The 18,546-nt window shown below is 44.3% G+C and overlaps 2 protein-coding genes across 6 annotated transcripts in view; one reads left to right on the forward strand and one right to left on the reverse strand.

The window, feature by feature from the left end:
- LOC144005951 (uncharacterized) overlaps positions 1–18,546 on the reverse strand; it is a 136,903-nt gene that overhangs the window by 16,364 nt on the left and 101,993 nt on the right. The window lies entirely within an intron of this gene.
- Positions 1–18,546, forward strand: part of gabrg2 (gamma-aminobutyric acid type A receptor subunit gamma2) — a 28,534-nt gene that overhangs the window by 6,008 nt on the left and 3,980 nt on the right. For 2 of the 5 annotated variants that reach the window (XM_077504258.1, XM_077504262.1), the window contains exons 3-8: positions 1,285–1,505; positions 2,008–2,090; positions 3,383–3,520; positions 12,689–12,841; positions 15,137–15,342; positions 16,380–16,403. In XM_077504258.1, the coding sequence (XP_077360384.1) occupies positions 1,285–1,505; positions 2,008–2,090; positions 3,383–3,520; positions 12,689–12,841; positions 15,137–15,342; positions 16,380–16,403 (825 nt within the window). Of the gene's footprint in view, positions 1–1,284; positions 1,506–2,007; positions 2,091–3,382; positions 3,521–12,688; positions 12,842–15,136; positions 15,343–16,379; positions 16,404–18,546 lie in introns of those variants that run through there. The other 3 variants (XM_077504260.1, XM_077504261.1, XM_077504259.1) reach the window with 2 other exon arrangements.

Consider the following 18,546-nt stretch of genomic DNA (forward strand, 5'->3'; position numbering starts at 1 on the left):
ACTGGTGAACAAAATGAAAGATTTTGAATGAAATGAAATTCCTTTCCATGGAATGTGGCCCTCTTCACCTTCAATTCTGAAAGAGTTGCTCATCTCCATGAGCTTAAAAGTGTCCATAACTACAATTGCTCAACGTGGTATTGCAAATTATGCAGATTGGATGCGTCACTCCCATCACTCTTCTCAACTCAATTTTTTTTAGACAGCACTTTCAAACAACCTCCGCTCTTTTCTGAAGATGAAGCCAATGAAAACAGCAGAGGCCCCAGAATTGAACTCTGTGGAACACCATACGCTCTGGTCTGTATTTGTTTTTTGTTTTTTTACCTTCACAACAGCCACAAGTTGACTACTGAGCGCACCAAAATGATCAAGCAGCAAAACATTTGAGTTAAGTATGCGTCTTTCTTGATCTCCATGGAACCGCTGGGGTTCGATCCAAGCCAGGTTGGAACCACTTCCCTAAAGGAAGCTTTGGAAACAAAGCTGACCTTGGACGATCTAAACGTGCATCCATACAAGTGCAGCTTTTCCGTAGCCGACATTCTTTCTTTTGTGTAGAGCTGCGTTTGATATCGAAAAGTGAGAGCACTAGCTTGGCACTTGGCAGTAATTAAACCTGACGTTGACTATTGAAAAGTGAGACAAAAGCTTACTTGGGTGAACGGCAACGATGCCTGATGAAAAAGCCGTTTGTTTTTTAGCTCTGCTTTGGAAGCCTTTGAATGCGTTTGGACTTGATTGTGGGCTTCAGCTTTGTGACGACGTTAACGCCTTTATGGCCTCTTGCACACAAGCGGCTCGTTTATTTCTCCCCTGCTGTACTTTACTTGAAACCTCAAGTAACTAAATAAGTAAGAAAAGACGGATGGTTCCATCTCAATAACTCTCCCCACTTTTATTACGGCCGGCCGGGCTTCTGTTATCTGCCGTTTCATTCGTCTGACTTCTTTTTTTTTTTCCCCCGAGTCTTTGCCTGCTCTCAAAGGGGCTGAAAAGACGACAGTAGATTTTGGTCGAGCTGCTAATGAGGTTTGAAAATACTTGAGCCAAAAAATGAGAGGCATTAGCTGATCATTGGCCCGTTCCTTTTAAGGTTGAGCCACTCAAAATGTTCCTCTTCACGACTGGGGATTTAAAAAAAAAAAAAAAAGAATCTAAAGAAAGAACCTTTGGGTTGAGCACATTTATTATGGAGTCGAAGGAAAATGACCCAGTGATAACGTAAGACAAAAGTCATCATGTAGTGTAAGAAGTCAAGCTCTTTTGTTTTTTCCCTGCCAGGAATACACCATCGACATCTTTTTTGCTCAGACCTGGTACGACCGAAGGCTGAAATTCAACAGCACGATGAAGGTTCTGCGTCTCAACAGCAACATGGTGGGGAAGATCTGGATTCCCGACACCTTTTTCCGCAACTCCAAGAAGGCCGACGCCCACTGGATCACAACACCCAATCGCATGCTTCGGATCTGGAACGACGGGCGGATCCTCTACACGCTCCGGTAGGAAGGCGGAGTTGTCAAAAATGATCACCCAGAGCAAACGGCTTTTCTTCTGTATGCTAGCAAATTGAGCAAATCAGAAACAGTGCTGTAAAAAAAATGCAGCAGATGTTTTGTTTGGACAGACACCACAATACATCTCGAAAGATAATAAGAAAGTCCATTGCACTCAATCGCGTCCTGATGGATGTTTCGTATGCACGACACCGACTCGCCACTTCATTCATTTGGAGAAAGTGGTAACGCGAGCGCTAGTTAATTAGGATGACCGACCGCTGTGCCAAGCGCGACAATGATACACGACAATCGCGTCAAAGTCACTTGAGGTCAGTCCCTTCATAACGCCGACTTTAATGACTCGAATGACTTTGAGCTCCCTCAAGTGTGAAAAGTGGTGACAAGACAGGTATGCGAAATTTGTTTTGATCAACGGCAGCTGTAACGTTGGTACTGCTGTCAGGAGGAGTTTAAAAACCAAGTTAGCGCCGCGTGTCTCCCGCAGGTTGACCATCGATGCGGAATGCCAGCTGAAGCTGAACAACTTCCCGATGGACGAGCACTCGTGTCCACTGGAGTTTTCAAGCTGTAAGTGTCGACCGACGACCACGTCAGCAATAGAAAAGCTATTACGCAATGTTTGATAGTTAGCAGGCTAATTTCGGATTCATGGATGACGTCCTTGATTCCTGATAACTGGTATTGATCTTGGCAATGACAAAAAAACATCGTTATAGCTCTACAATCTTAGTAATGTAATCATTTGTAAGTCTTCTTTCTTGGCCCATGAGCCGTACCTCCTTTCATTTTGAACAAACAATAGCCTCCCTATCAGCAGACAAACCACAATCATCTAAAACTTGCAACACTGCCAATGAGTACATCCGGTTGTTAAAAATAAAGATTTCAAGTTGGGTTTCAGACGTGACAACATTTCTGTGATTGACTGTGGCCAAAATTAACAAAGCAATGAATTGCTGGACGCTCATCTTTAATCAAATAATATATTTCCTGGAGGAGTAGCAATTGATCAAATGTTACAATCACTTCCTCATTGATAGTATCCATCCTTCCAGTCCTTATGAAGTTTATGTGGGCTGTGCTTTTTCAAAATTGCTCTTATTTCCTCAGGAAATGACCATTCCCACAAAACATGAAAGTCATGGCCTTTCACAGTGCCCGGCGGCATCCAGTAAACATTGAATAAAACATTTTCACAACGTCCGTTTTCCTAACATTACTTTGCTGAGGAAAATTTCAAAAGTTGAAACGCTTGACTGGCCACATGGGAGGACGAGTAGGAGAGGACTCAAATGATGCGAATGAGGTCTACATGGAGAGAAGCACCACCAGATACGTCTCCAAGGGAAAAAGAAAAGAAAAAAAAGGCTTTGTAAATAGCTCCAAAAGCAACAAGAGAAGAACAACTAAATATGGAGCCAGAGTGTCCTTCATTTCAATTGGATGAAAACTCATCTCTTGGCACCTGGTCATGGCCAACGAGTCGTCCTGTGCTGGCTGATAGGCGATCAAAAACGCTGACAACCTCAATATTTGCTACATGAAATTGTTTTCATTTTAGTCCCGACAGTCTGCGGTCGAGTCTTGGCTGCACCGATTCCGCGACATCAACGTTGGCTATTCGGTCCAATCACATTTCAGCCTTGATGTGCTGCCATGCCAAGATAATCACGTTTCAAATTTGTCCTCCCAATTTGTTCATCCTGGTTTGCTTAGAGCAAAAGTTGGGCTAGCAACGATGTATTTGTTATTGAATGGGAAGACGGAACAATGGATGGAGGGAATTCCTGTCAGGGACGAGATGCTAATCGCGCTTCTCGTCCGCGCTTCTCGTCCTGCTCCGTCTCCGGCGGGCGCAGATGGCTACCCCAGGGAGGAGATTGTGTACAAGTGGAAGAGAAGCTCAGTGGAGGTGGGAGACATCCGCTCCTGGAGGCTTTACCAGTTCTCCTTTGTGGGCCTGCGGAACACCTCCGAGATCGTCAGGACCGTCTCAGGTAAGACCTTGCTTGGATTCTTTTCTTAGCAAATGTTTTGTTCTCAAGCAAGAAACTGGGGCAATTTGACGGAGCTTGATCATTAAAAGTCACGTGTTGGCAAATTCTGACTTTTGCTGAAGCTGCAGTTGAATAGATTTTATAATAACCCGAAAAACAATCGTTTTTTTTTGTATGAGCTTAGAAGAACTAACTTCACTTTGGTATCCTTCTCATTTAGATGCTTACATATTGATATGTTTACATGTTTACAAAGACGCTAAATACGTAGGTAAAAGTAAGGCATCCAAAAAGTCATTCAGTAATATGCATGCCAGCCCAGTAGTTGGCGGTATCACAGAAATGTCTTTTTTGGGGGAGCAAATTGTATAGTGTGATCACATCTAATTGTTTACAATTAACTTTACTTGGAACGGGGCGTTTGAAAATAATTAGGAGTCACATGACGCTACGGAAAGATAAAGATTTATTTCCGATCACATGCCACAGTTTGTTCTCAGTTTTGGTCCAAGTGATGTTTTCAAACATTTCTTCAACCTGTGGACAAATTCTTTGAAAAAATACAGTAGTAGTTTGAAATGTGTCTTGTAAATGTTGTCATGTCTTTTCATTTAATTTTCGCCTCTGCAGTTCAAAGCAGTGCCGTTTTATTTTTTTAGGATTGATTTTGTTCGCAGGCGTGAATATTCCCGAATGGACATTCACTAATATGGAGTCGAGATAAAGCGGCCCGAAAATGGAGCTTAGCGTGTATATTTGTGGTTGAGTTGAGCAGCAAGCACATTCTCTTACGTGTTGACGGGTTACGCTGTTTTTGGTGTGTTGGATAAGTCAGACTGTCCGCTGCTACAGTGTACAAAAAAAAAAAAAAAAAAATCCTTCATCATCCACTTCCAATACGATCCGAATTTTGAATCGAGGTATGACCACAAAATGGATTGCATTTCAAAGTTGTCGTTTGAAGGTGACATGAGAAAAAGGTGATGCGCATGGACGGATTAAATGCGGTGAAGATTTGGTAGCGCGCCTCCCTGATCTGGTTTGTTATTTGCGCCAACGCGCCATCTGCTCGCTTGTCATCCCGGAGAACCTCGACTGCGGTTGAGAGACCTCTTGTCTCATTTTGTAGTCACTTTGGCTTTCTGACCTGCTGCCAACGTCTGCCTCAACGAGCGGCGTGGCCGCAAAAAGAGAACTGCAGCAACGATCATCAAATGTGTTGTTTATGGACACCATGCAAAATGTGTGCAAGTAGCAGATTTTGTTGCTATTTTCTGTGGAGTACTGAAGGACAAGTTAAAAGTTTGAAGACTTGCTATTTGCTGTGTTGGAAAGGGTCAAGTAAGGCAAGTGGAAATAACGTTAATCCAAGCTGACAAGCAGGCAGGTGAAGCGGCTTCAGCTCCAGGAGCTTCTACTGGCTGGCATCACATTCGTTCTCAAAAAAGGGAGAACAACTAGGCATGCTTTAACAAAAAAAAAATTTTTCCGATGAAAACGATGCTGGGGGTCGACATGCCATCCTGCTGCTCTTGATGCACCTTTGAATAAAGGCGGCGCCATCTTCTATTTGCTTTGCGGCTCGTGTCCAATGGCGTGCTCGCTGAACATGTCGCATCGTATCAAGACTGCCTGCAAGCCTCTACCTGCGTTTATCAACACGCGCTCACGGAAAAAAAAAAAAATGATACGGAATGCAGAAAGAATTAGGAGACAAAATTATGACCCTCAAATCCATGCAAAGATCACTAGGAATCGCATGGTCGCGTCAGCTGTTAGTTAAATATTATTGCCCGTGTATATATAATAGCCCTCTTGAAAATATATTGCTTTTCTCTGTACTTGTGTTAAATGCGCTCCATCCTTTATGATCACAGTTCAGAATTTGAATGAAATTTTATTTTCATTCCAGCTTCAAAATGTTGCTCTTTTTCCACATGTATGATATTCTTTCACACTATTTTCAAAAATCTTGTTCTTGCACTTTCCACTCATTTTAGTCCCTTTTCGTAAGCTTTTCTTTTTTTTTTAAATTCTTCACTTTGCTTTTAAATGTCTTTCACTCTGTGATTGCTTTAAAATGGACTTTGATTGACACAATGTGAAGCAATTCCAGTTACGTTGTACATTAAGTAAGGAAGAAATCAATGATTTTTTTTTTTTTACAACCCCGTAGGAGGTACTGTCGTAGACTGATAAATGTGATAATTCTTCTTCTTCATATTAAGCCGCTTCTGTATTACCACAACCCTTGATTTGTTTTTTTGTTTTTGTTTTTGGAAGAAAACGAGTGTTATTGTTGGGATTTGACAGTATACATTTGAACTTTTTTGAGAACAAACTAATGTTAGCGTTGCTAGTTCAGCGAGTGTGTGCAAAATTGATGTCAAGTCTATCGAGCTAAATACGTGGAGTCTTTCAGAGCAGCGTCCAAAAAGTTGAGTTCAAACTAAAGCAGTCCACCTTATAGATTGTTAGTGTGGTGGGTGCATTCATGTTAGTCAGATCCACAGAGAGAGCTCACCATGTCTGTGAGTCTTAGTTGCGGCACAAATTAGCTAAAAAAAACAAAAACCATCTTAGATGGATGCCCTGAAGGCTTTCCGGCCCGTCCAAGCATAAAGGCTAAGCGTGTCATTTCCCAACTTGATTGTCTGGTTGGGTCGCTCGTCGCAATGAGTCATGGAACCATTTCATTCAACACCTCCAGCGTACTCTTCTTATTTGCGGCCATAAGGCGTTTCAAGATAGGATCACGAGCCAGTTTGTGGGCTTTGCGACGTACGGAAAGTTATTCTTAGCGCGACCTTCCGAGAGCCGTGCCGTGCACGCGCCCTGTTGTCTGTGTGCGTCCGCCTGCGTGATTCGGCTTGAGCGGCGAAAGCCCCGAGACACATCAGTGGCCGTGTCCCCATTACGGAGCTCCACAGTTTACAGATGATTTGTTGATGGGGGCAAATCCGCATTGCTTTGCGCTTGAGAGGAACAAGCAAACAACAAATGCCTTCCCTCGTACAGCGTGAGCAAGCACATCCTCCGCCCGTCTTTATTTAGGCTGTTGGAGCTGCAAATGGCGACGGAGACCTTCATCCGCAAAGACAGACGCATAAGCAGGCGCACTTCTGCTGCCATAAGATAAGCATAAAAGCAAAGGCCAAATATGCCGTCCTCAGCGGAGGGAACCAAAATGTTTACATCGGAACAGCCGTGACATGTTTGTGAATCCACAATAAGCGCGTTTGTTATGCTTATTAAAATGTCATTCATCGCAGTCAAATGAACTTTTCGTACATTTGCAGAAATTGAAACGTAACAAGAAATGATTCCGTATCGGCGACTACCCACGAGTTGAGTACTCATCGGTGTGAACAAAATGAATCAGAAGAGCTTTATATTTGCTCACCTCCAATAATTCACAAGTTGATAACATAAACTTCAGCTAATATTTGAAAATCGACGAAGGATATTTTGTTCGCTCAGAATCACATTCGGTTCTGCCTTTGACTGATTGCAAGTGCAGGAACGTGTTTTAGACGCAGTGATAAGTTAAGCACAAATGAGTCGAATTATTGACGCAGGAAAGTTTATCGCATTCGCGAGAGAAAATCTAACTGCGGCGGGAGGCAAGGTCGCTTGTCAAAGTTTAATCACGAAAAGTGGTGAGGCAAAGGGAGCGCAACAAAACGGACACCAATCGTTTGCTTTATTGTTACCGAGTCCCGATTGGATATAAAAGCTTGCCATAAAGTAGCAGAAGAGGAGCGGCGCACATCACAGTGAGAAGTCAATCAAAAAGGGACTCCTAAATATCTGCTCTCGTAAATGAGCAAATGTGATAATACGCCGCATGCAACTCTTTCATCAAATGACCGTCACAAAGTGTTTTGTTTTTATGGAGAGAAAAGCCCAAATAATCCAATAGTCCACTCGTGCGCTGCTCGCAGAGTTCTCTCCGCTGGTGACACTTGCGATGACGGCCAGGATAAATGTTGCCACTCGCTCAGGATCCTCCTTTTGTCAAGTTCAATAATAATAATCATAATAATAATTGACGCCTTCCCCGAATACTCATCCGCTCGTTGGCTAATATTCACCTGATTTACAACCAGCAGTTCTTTTGAAGGCAATACATAAATCATCTTTCTTGATATCTTTGTTGAATGAGTCCATATGGGACAATACTTGATGCATATTTTGTCCTTCATGCGAGTTACATTTGTATCGTTTCCACACATTGCGAGCAAATGGAGTGACTCCTTTTTTTTTTTCCATGAAGACATTATTATTATTATTATTATTATATTGTTTTGACGTCACCAACACGTATTTCAGCCAACCGAGTCAAAGTGTGGACTCACTTTTCAGACACGGTTAATCAGCAATCCACACATCTATTCAATTGTCAACAATGAACCGATTATTCTTCCAATCCCTCATCTAAATCTCGCTCAGTGCTCAAAGCCTCAATCGCCCTCATCTCCTCAAACAGTTTTTTGTTTTGTTTGTTTTTGACATAAGCGCACAGTTTGAAGCTGGAAAAGATGGATTTACGAGATTACACACCTGCGTTCCTGTTCCTGTATTGACTTTTCATTGGCACGACCGCAGTTTGCCGCAGAAGCTTCAGATGGATAAAAACTGGGACACACGAATGCATTTGCCTCCCAAATGGAAATCACCTCGTATTGAGGTTGTTTTTCAGTGGAGATGCTGGTAGGCATGCGTGGAGGTCAGGGAGGAGAGGGAAGCAAGGGTATTTCAAAAATAATAATAATAAAAGGGGGGAGGGGGTCGATTGCTGAGCCTAATACAAAAAAAAAAAAAACGTGCCAGAGATGTTGCTTATGGAGACGTTTGCCTTTCATGCGGACTTGCACGGAAAGTTGCTCGGCCTTGACGATATTATAGACTGGGAGGGAAAATGTGTGACGTATTTGATTTTCTGCTCGACTGTGTTTACCTGCTGTCTCGTCCCTTACTTAACACTTTTATGGATTGCTTCAGCTTTATAGAATCCAGTCTTATAACCTGTACAAAGCTTCGGATGTTTGATCTTGGCCTACTATGCTAATGAGTGGCACAGATAGCGCAAGGGATTTATTAGCATTCACTTTTGCAAAGGATACAGTGAAATTGAGTTTGAAGTCAGAGAAGCTCGGACTGTGTTTACTAAGAGGATTAACCTGCCTTCATGCAAATGTGGAACGAGTACAAGCCTTCTCCATTTCTGAGAGGCAATATTCCGCTCATTTTCATTTTGCACTCAACCTTTATTTTAACCACCAAGAGTCCCAGCCAAAACAGGTGGCAATCAGTTGCATAACAGACAAGCCACAAAACAAAACTTCAAACAACATCACCCGCCACATCATAATCATACATGCATGAGATATGTCACAGGCAAATTATTTCAAAATAACATGAATTAAAAACAGTTGCATTGTTCCATCATTACTTATTTTAAAACATTTTTTAAAACCTCTGAATGATGGGATTTGGAGTTTTTTTGTTTTTTTTTAAAGGCTCTCTCAATATGGACTCCAAAAGCCAGTTTGTCATCCAAGCAAATATCTATTCGTTGGACGACACCCTCCCTATTGAAGTACCATCCAGAGTTGACAAAGTGACGTCCAAAAAAAATTCATTTGGTTTTTGTAGCATTTAAAAAGAAACTTGCACTTGAACAAAAGTTGACTGTAAATATGTAATTGCTTCGCTTACTGATGTAGCTGAGGTGAACACAAAAGTATCATCTGCATAAAGATGACCCTTTGCTTGCTTTAAGTCACCACCTAAATTATTTATAGAGGTGGAAAATAAGATGGGGCCCGACACTGACACTTGTGGGACACCCATTTTTACGTCCAACAGGGATGAGGTATAACTGAGCCATGTCGCACTCCGAGTTTTATCACTCAAGTAATTACTGAACCAGTTTGGCAAAAGCTGCAAAGCGCAGGATTTACTCGAGAAGACGACGGTGCACTGTGTCAAATGCTTTCATATTCCAAAGGAAGAGTTACTGCAGTTCATTTTAATATATCTCGTTCACAAACGCTTTGGTTACTAAATTCTTACGGTAACAGCCACTGAATTTCCTAGCAAGAAAGATGACATTGTCTTCAAAGGCATTATCTGATCCAACATAAACTTCCTCTTCTCAGATAAAAAAAAAAAAAAAAAAAAAAGAAGAGCGAGAGAAGACATGGCGGTCGTGGAAGGGAAATACGACTCATGTGGTTACAAAGATGATAAACCAGCACCCATTTCAAGACAAAAACATTGAAGTTACTTTTCGGCTTGTAAATTGTACCCCTCTAATCCAAACATCTATTAAAAGTCTTGACAGCAATTGTAAAGAGCAATCTACCGTGTCATTGTGAGATAGAAGAGGTGATAGCATGTTGGATTTGTGAAAAGGAGACAGACGATGTGAAGGGAAGCAGGCTGAGCCTTGAATTCAACAACTTACGTAACAACTTTCAATCACGTCTCTGCTCAGTGTGTGAGAAAGAAATAATGGAGCCATTTTTAGACAAGGTGAGGTGCAAGTAAATACAGAAAAAAATGGAACTATTGGATACATTCCATGGTGCAGTTTTGCAATATGGTCTTTGAAAAATGATCATTTTTAGCCAGGACAAAATCATTGCATGATTGCAAATGATTGCAAAGAGAAAAAGTATGTTGACGACAATCTTGAAGTGGAACTTATTGTGACATATGTATACGCCTCCTCAATCGAATACGTAAGTTGACATCCTTTGCTTATGGTTTAATATCCAACAGTTATGATATTGTTACATATGTCAGAACCAAGGTAAAAGGAACTTCAAAGCGACGTGTACGTTAATATTCTTTGACGGTGCTATTCAATGGCTAAAATAAATGACGATACATTATCGTCGCCTAAAAACCGCCCGCAATGCTACAATCGAGCAACACGGCAACTTGTCCGTCATGTCACCAAAAAGGTGATGAGCTAGCATTCTGGCTAAGTAGCATTGACCCTTGGCAAGGAGCCGAGGCACGACCCCGGCCGGTCATTAGCAAGCGTCCTGTCTTTCAGTCAAAGCCGCACATTTCCATAGACTGTCACCTCTCCTATCCGCAAGCCGCAAGTTGACAGGACGTCCTGTCAGGCGTCAGCGGCCTGCGACGGCCAGCGTGCACCTTGGCTCTCCGCTGCCTGTCCGTATCGCCACCAATTTACAACCCGTCTGACAGCAAAATGATGCTATGAGATTCTCACCTGGTCAGCAATCCCCAATTGCTTTCATTCCTACCGTTCCCCCCTGTGGCTGTTCCGCACACGTTCTCCGCTATCTAACTTGGACAAGAATTGTTCCTCTAATATAATAATCAAAATATCTTTTTCTTTTTTGGGATATATATATATGATTACACTAAGTTCCTCCGCATGGCTCCGGCTCTCATTCCGTCTGATGCCTGGAACAATAAAGAGCTGATTTCTGATGAATGATCAGACCCGCCAACTTTTTTATTGCTTTCCGTAAATTACATCAGCTCCAAGTAGATGTGGGATCTTCAATAAAAAAAAAAAAACTTCATGGCAGGTTTGTGCTTCTGTCAGTATTTTTGCATGGGTTGGGTCAGCAAAAAATGGCAGCTGATTGACTTAAAAGCAACGAAATTACAGCGATGGATGATAAGTTGATCTTATTTGTGGTGAGCAGAGACCTGATCTGTAATCTTTTGTGTTCTCGTTCCAGGAGAAATTAGCACTTGGGATGAGATGATTGTTAGTGGGCAGGCGGTGTTGGAGACACGTGAAAGGCTGCGATGACACAGCGTCACGGACGCGTACGCGTACGAGATGCTTCATTACAGTCACTGCTGCTCTGCGGGTTGGAAATTGGACCTCTCGCTGGCGATGGTCATGAATAAAAGAAAACGTTACATCGTGAGAGCTCTACGCCACGTCAGGGCTTCTGCTCACTTTCAGAGTCCCTGAAAACAAATTTCAACGCTTTGCCAACATACATTACAGTACAAGCGGTATGAATATTTCACGCGTAGCAAACATTTCATTTCTGAATTTAGATGCAATTGTCATTCTAGTCCTGTCATTTATCGGTTTATTTATTGATGTGATCAATATTATGGTGTTACGTAGGCTAGGAGTGTCAAACATTTGAAATCAGGGGCCACTTTCACCCAAGTTTGATTTCAAGTGGGTAGGACCAGTATGTCTGTGGCCAAATAAATAAAATAATTCTGTTACAAGTCCATTGTGAAAATATTCCCATTTGCACAGTAACTGAAATTTCGTGTTTAAATGAGGGGGACATTTTTTTTGAACGAACAAACGCACGCTTTGCTGTAATGGCAGGCGGGCTGATCCTGATACATCAGCTTGCCACAGTGTAGGGCGCGGGTCGATAATGGCGCCACAAAATGGCCTCTTGGCAAGTGCTGCGGCTTGTAATGAAACCTGTGAATGGATGAAGGCGAGCGTTTGGCAATTTCAGCCATGTTGGAAAGGCCATTTTGATGCTTTTGTGCTGCTGACAAAGCCGGGATAAATGTATGAAGCAGCTGCTTCAGGGGTTATTGCTCATCAAATTCCAACAGTGCGCTCAGTCTCGTCTCACCTACAAATCACCAACCTGCATCGGCAAAAATGACATATATGTGATAAAGAGCAGTGCATGCTGGGACAGATTCCCCGGACTCGGTCCCCATCCAGATGCTACAACCCGGATCGGCTGGCGCTGACGGCGGCAAAATAAGAAACAGGAACAGTCTCGCGTCTTTCTGTCTGTGTCGCTCATTAGCGTCAGCGCGAAAACACACAGATGTCGGCTGTTTGGCAATAAACGGCGCTGCGCCCTTTCCCACGGGGCGATTATTAGCCAGCTGTTCGTACCCCAGCTGCAGCCCGTCTATTTCCAACTGCCGGCAGCCATCGAACTTTCTCCCGCGCACACACGAATGACTGAGACGCGTGCCCGTAGGTTACAAGTCATCGTGATCGGCCAGTGGAGGTTTCCCACACCGCTAACAGTTCGATGTTAATCAATTAGCAGATGTGCGAGCCACGCTGAGCTGCCAAGTAACGTAAAGACAGGCCAACACATACCGACAGGTGGACTGAACCAAAGTGTCTGGATCTTCCAATCTTGTGGTGGTTTCCCTCTCTTTCAGGTGACTATGTGGTCCTGACGGTCTTCTTTGATCTGAGCAGGAGAATGGGCTACTTCACCATCCAAACTTACATCCCATGCACACTCATCGTCGTCCTCTCGTGGGTCTCGTTCTGGATCAACAAGGATGCCGTGCCAGCCAGGACGTCGTTAGGTGAGCTTGTGTTTTACATTTGACGTGCTGGCAGTCAAAATCGTGCAACTGCACGTCGTGGTGGTGACGCTTACAGGGATGACGCCAGCCACAATATTTTAAGCCCTTCCAACAGTTAATTAACTATAGACATCTCATATTCAGTCTTACTGATGACACCACGGCGATGTAATTTTTTTTAAATGAAATATTAGATGTTTCGCTGGCTAGTTTTCGAACGCAGAAGTAAAAGGCCCGGTTCAGTAAAAGCCCGCCTCTCCCCGCGTGATTGGCGCGCTCCCGGCGAACCGACTGCAGTCTGCCGTTGGACATCTGCGTTTGCAAGCCATCAATTCTTCGAGAAACATTTGAAACACAATGGCTCCTTGCCACAAGAAATTGTGGAGGCCGAAGGGCAGGAGAGGGACGAAGGGAAAGTACAAGGAGGGGAAAAAAATTCAAACCTGAGCTGGTCTCAAACTGGGGAGTTGCTGCTTACAGAGCGAGCACGCTAACCACTACACTACACTATTCATTCAGTTAGGTTCAATAGTACAAAAGTTTGACTTGTAGTTTACAGAATTGTCAGCCAGAACCTTTGTGGGATTTTAAGACAGCCAATTGTAATTGCACGTTGGCGTTGCAAATGTGAAGGATAAAGTGATTGCGTTGAATTCATTTGTGTTTACTGATGACTTTGTTCACTATCCCATGGAGGTCTCCGAGAAAGTGGGCGTGCGTTTACTCCGCAGAGGCGGTGAGGGCGTCATAAGGTCCGCACCTTAAAGAGTGCCAACGGCTCGTTTTCTCAGGTTGGGAGGGGCTGGTGCTTGGAGAGCAGAATGACCTAGAATTTCTCGCCCCTGCGAATGGAGGAAAACACCACTTGGGTCATGTGTTTGGTGAGGAATTAGCATTTTAACACGGCTCAAAGCTCCAAAACGTTGATTTTTCATGTTGCTGTCCCTTTAAGCTTCCGTTCAACAGTCGTCGACTTCCCTTTCTTCTTCTGCCTCCTCTGAGAGCGGCACACTGCTCAGGAATCGAGTCCATCTTGATTAGAATATCCACGTTTGCTCACATGCCTTAATGAGACATTCATTATGCGGCGCAGCAGCAAAGATGGCGGGATGCAGCTTCAGCACAATTCTAAAAACAGCGGCTGCAAAAATACGCGGAACGAGAGCAAAAGTTGAAATATCAACAAAACATGTCCGGCTTTGAACTTCCTTCACCTGCAGGGGAATTTTTCCTTCTCCTCGTCAGCTGAAAAGTTTGAGCTGAAATCCACGTGATGTGATCATTATCTGGCCTCAGAGAAGAATCCGCCGGGGACTAGAAGAAAGCTTCCTCCGACCGACCTCGCTGTCGTCATGACTTTGTCAATCTCTAAAAATAGATTGCGTACTTGCGCGTTGGCGGATTCCAACATGATTTGCTGTGGAAATGCTAACACCGTCAAATCCTGGCTAAAATTATACCAAGAAAGGAAGATCCACATTTTCCCTTTGAAAGCTTATTCAGTCGGCCAGGTGGTTGGGAAGTGGATTAATGCAGATGACATCATTCGTAATCCTTCAGTGCCACCCAGAAATAAACCAATTCCCTCACGATGGCCAAATATTCATCTTGAGACAGACATGTCGTTTGGTAGACTCCCACAGTAGGCCAAAGCAAAGCAGGCCATTTTGTAAAAGGGAAGCTTTCATTTGTATCGTGGAGGTATTGTGCTGCTCATGCTCGTGCTAATCTGTCGTCTCAGCCATCGCATCAACAAACGTTTCCCATGTGCTTTGTTCCACATCATCGCCAGATGGCGTTTGCGGCAATGTAGTGTGAGTGTTGCTGGTCAATGGCAGAAGAACCGTTGAGCAAAAGGATGACGGACGGGGAGTGCAAAACAGCTGCTTAGGCAGCTCTCCTGCAGATCCCGTCCTCTTAACAGCCAACCTCTTTTTACATTCATTATTATGTACACTGGCCATTGTCGTCGTGGTTACTGAGATCAGGCACAGCTGGATTCATCAGATGGTACGCTCATGAAAGACGGGAAATGCAGCGGAACCGAAGCAAAAAAGAACAAACGATGAATGTTCCTCTGAATTCTCAACATACGTAATACATACACTAAATCGACTTGAAATCGACAGTACACATAACGAGTTGATGTACTGGCAGTTTCTTAACGCCCATCTTTTTTTTCTGATGGGAAAAGGGGGGCATCTTTTTTCGATTGGGATCCTCGCCATGATTATCGTCAGGATGGCAAGAGTTGGAAAGTTGGTATCCGATCGTTGTCTCTTCTGTCGTTACCAGGCATCACCACCGTGCTGACCATGACCACCTTGAGTACCATAGCCAGGAAGTCCCTTCCGAAAGTCTCCTACGTGACGGCCATGGACCTGTTTGTGTCCGTCTGCTTTATCTTCGTCTTTGCCGCATTAATCGAGTACGGCACGTTGCACTACTTTGTCAGCAACAGGAAACCCAGCGCCAAAAAGGACAAGAAGAAGAAAAACCCGGTGAGTGGCCTTCCAAATCCAACAGGTCAGCTTTTATGTTCCATTTCCGATTGGTCTGGACCCAAACGGGCTACTTGTTGTCACTTGTTTATTTTTACGTCCCCCTTGAGAAATAAATATTTTCCCAATTTTGTTTGACAGGTCACATTGAAAATTGCTCTTGACATCACAAGAAGCTGACATTGCAACAGACTCGTGTCGACGTTTTATAGCCTCCGTAGGTTAAGGCACATTGTCCCTCCCCCACAGTATTGCACTGGTGTTAATCCTCAGGGAGGGCGGGGGAAGCTTAGTATCCCTAAGGGAGCATCTTGGCGATCACTGTCACCTCGACTTACTGAGCGAGCGAGGCCTTAAGCTCAAACGTCGAGTCGCCTAATCCACCGCACATCTGCTACCGTTGTAATTTCCAACCATGTCACATGTCAGGGCGCTGGCTTCAACCCATCAAGAGATCGTGCCCGGCTGACCCCTCACACAACAAATAGTCTATTGTCTATTCTCAACGTAGGACGTCCGAGTCAGCGTTTTTCCCCATCAAGGTGACATCGCACGTGTTCTCCAGATCTCGCAATTGATGATTTGAATATTGGCCCGAATGCTAACGGCCCTTTGCCACTGCACAGTACCTGGTCAGCCTGGATTGGTTCCAAGCATGCAAAGCTGATAGCATCTTGCTTCACGGCCACTGATCTCCCGTTTGTCAACGACAGCCTCGTTCTTCTCCGTTGTTTTTGTTTGTTAGCGACCGTACGATTACGGGGCCCCGCCTCCAACCGTACTATTTCGAAAAGCCACTACTGTGCAATGGAAAAGCGGAATAGAGGAGCGATATATCCCACCATGCATTCCCCATGTGCCGTCATGCTATGTATGTCTCGATGCAATATCTCGTCTCGCCTCTCAGTTTCTTCTTTCCATGCATTATCTTGTGTTTTCTTTTGAATGGTGGTTATTGATGTCTGCTTTTCTGTTTGCTGTTGTTGATTCTCAATTCTTCAATTCCTCACATTCTTTGTTTCCTGTCTGGACAAAAGCTCCTGCGGCTCTTTTCCTCCAAGGTATATTGCCTGTGTCTAACTGCATGCCTCTGCTGCATTTCCAAGCGAGCACCACGCGGCTTTTTCTGTCTGTTTAACAGCAAAATCACTTCCCTCTTGATCTTCCCTGCATTTTTATGATACACCTCCTCGTTTGATGAACAGCTTTCAGGAAAATGACATTAACGGTGCTCTCCGCTGTGCACAGTGCGGAGGCAGCCAGCCAGCCAGACTTTTTTTCTTTTCTTTTTTTTAACAATTCAAATGAGCATCCCACTGATCCCAATGGAACAATGAGTCCAGCCCAGCTTGGACCGCTTCTGGCTCCCTCTGTCCTGTTTCACTTTTGTCGTCTTGTCGACGGCACGCGGCTGCAAAAGCTTCCCCTCCCCCACCTCCCCGCTCAACCTCTCGTCCTGCCAGTGAAACTTTTACCTCCTGTGTTCGTTGGGCTTCTCAACCTGACACTTCCTACAGAGTCAGCAGAGCCTTAACAGACTGAAACAGACAACCCCACAATGTGTTGAGTCTAATTGGAGGTGCTTTTAGCTGTCAGGTAAGACCCAAGAAAGGTGGAAGGGAGCAAGCAAGAATCCAAATTTACACATGCACTACATGGACAGTGGTCTCTTCGGTTTCCAGGTCAGCTCAGGTTGGACACGTCCGCAACAATTCACCAGTTTGGCGGTGGCCATTCCAAGTACTTAGCTGAACCTCTGAACTGGCTTCTGGTCATGTCATGACTGAGCTCTACACCCGACTGTGTCTTGAAGGGTGAGTCCGGGTAGTCCTTTCACAACCAGAAGCTTGTTGGGGTACGAATGTGGATCGAGCACCTAATTGAGATCTTTTGGCTGTGCAAAGCAGCAGACATGGCGCCGATCCAAGTTTGCCTCAACAATCCCGCGGGTCACGGGATTCCCCAAACAAGTACCACCGATTGTCACACCCGCCTAAGTGGGCCGAAATTCGTTCCCTGTTCCCTGTTCCCTGACACATCTCCTGAGGGAGCGGTGAGCAGCAGGAGGGGCCACGCTCAGGAATCAGTTGGTGACCTCACCCCCCAATTCCAACCCATAAAACTGAATTTAAAGCAGGGAGGCAAATGGGTCCCGATTTGATAGTCTTTGGTATGACCTGGCCAGGGATTGAACCCACAACCTCCCAGTCTCAGGGTAGACACTGCTCAGCTGGTCTACAATCACTGATCTAGACTTCATTTCTATTATTACCAATTGTATTGATTGTTTGGCTAACCAATAAAATTGGTCGGCCCGTAACCACTCGGAATGGCCAATGTCTGATCAAGCCAATATGAGCGACCAGATTGTTCAAATGAAGACGGCCGCCATCTACCCCTTTTAAAATGTCCAAATTGGGCGGGTCGCAGCTCCCAAACGCTTGCTTCGATGACGTCCACTTTGAGATTTAGTGTGATTTAGTGGCTCTTGACAAGTACACACGTTGAATTCAAATCAAAATCTGCTTGTCTGACTTGAGGAATTTGTTGTCAAAAGGCAAAGAACTTGTTTCCTCAGAGGTTGTCTACTGTTCAGTCAGTTAAAGTTGCCAACTGTGTTGTTCCTTTGTTTTGGGTTGTTTTTGTTTGTTTGCTGACACCAACCCAGCACAGCCCGCCCGGCGTGAGCGGGACGTCGCTAACGCTAACGCTAACGCTAATGCTAATGCTAATGCTCCTTCTGCTTGTGCTGCCACTCATTGCGCCGCCTCCAGTTAAGAAGCGATCCCCTTTGAGAACTGAGTCATAACCTGCTCGCTTTAATCCCTTCATGAACTCGACATGCTGTCCGTTCATTTGGACCCCCCAAAAAAGTGCTCAAAGCGACCCATATGTTGCTTTTCATGCGGGGTTATGTGTCGTTTTCAAAAGGGACGACGGGTTTGTGCACAAGTGCTGGACCAAATGAGGCTGTAGGAAATGACTGAAGTCAATTTGAGTGCTCGACGCGTATTTAAGGACGCTTGCTAGCAGCATCATGAGATTTTTCTCATGTTGCTGTCACCATGGTCCGATAATCTTTTGAAAGATATCCTGGAATCTTATGCATGGACTATTTTCAGAATGTTTTGACTAGTTTAATCACAAGAGAACACTTTTTTGATTGGAAGTGGTGAGGTGAAATTCTTGTTGCGCTCTTTCTCG

The sequence above is a fragment of the Festucalex cinctus genome, chromosome 18, assembly GCF_051991245.1.
Source record: "Festucalex cinctus isolate MCC-2025b chromosome 18, RoL_Fcin_1.0, whole genome shotgun sequence".
In the NCBI taxonomy this organism is placed as follows: Eukaryota; Metazoa; Chordata; class Actinopteri; order Syngnathiformes; family Syngnathidae; genus Festucalex; species Festucalex cinctus.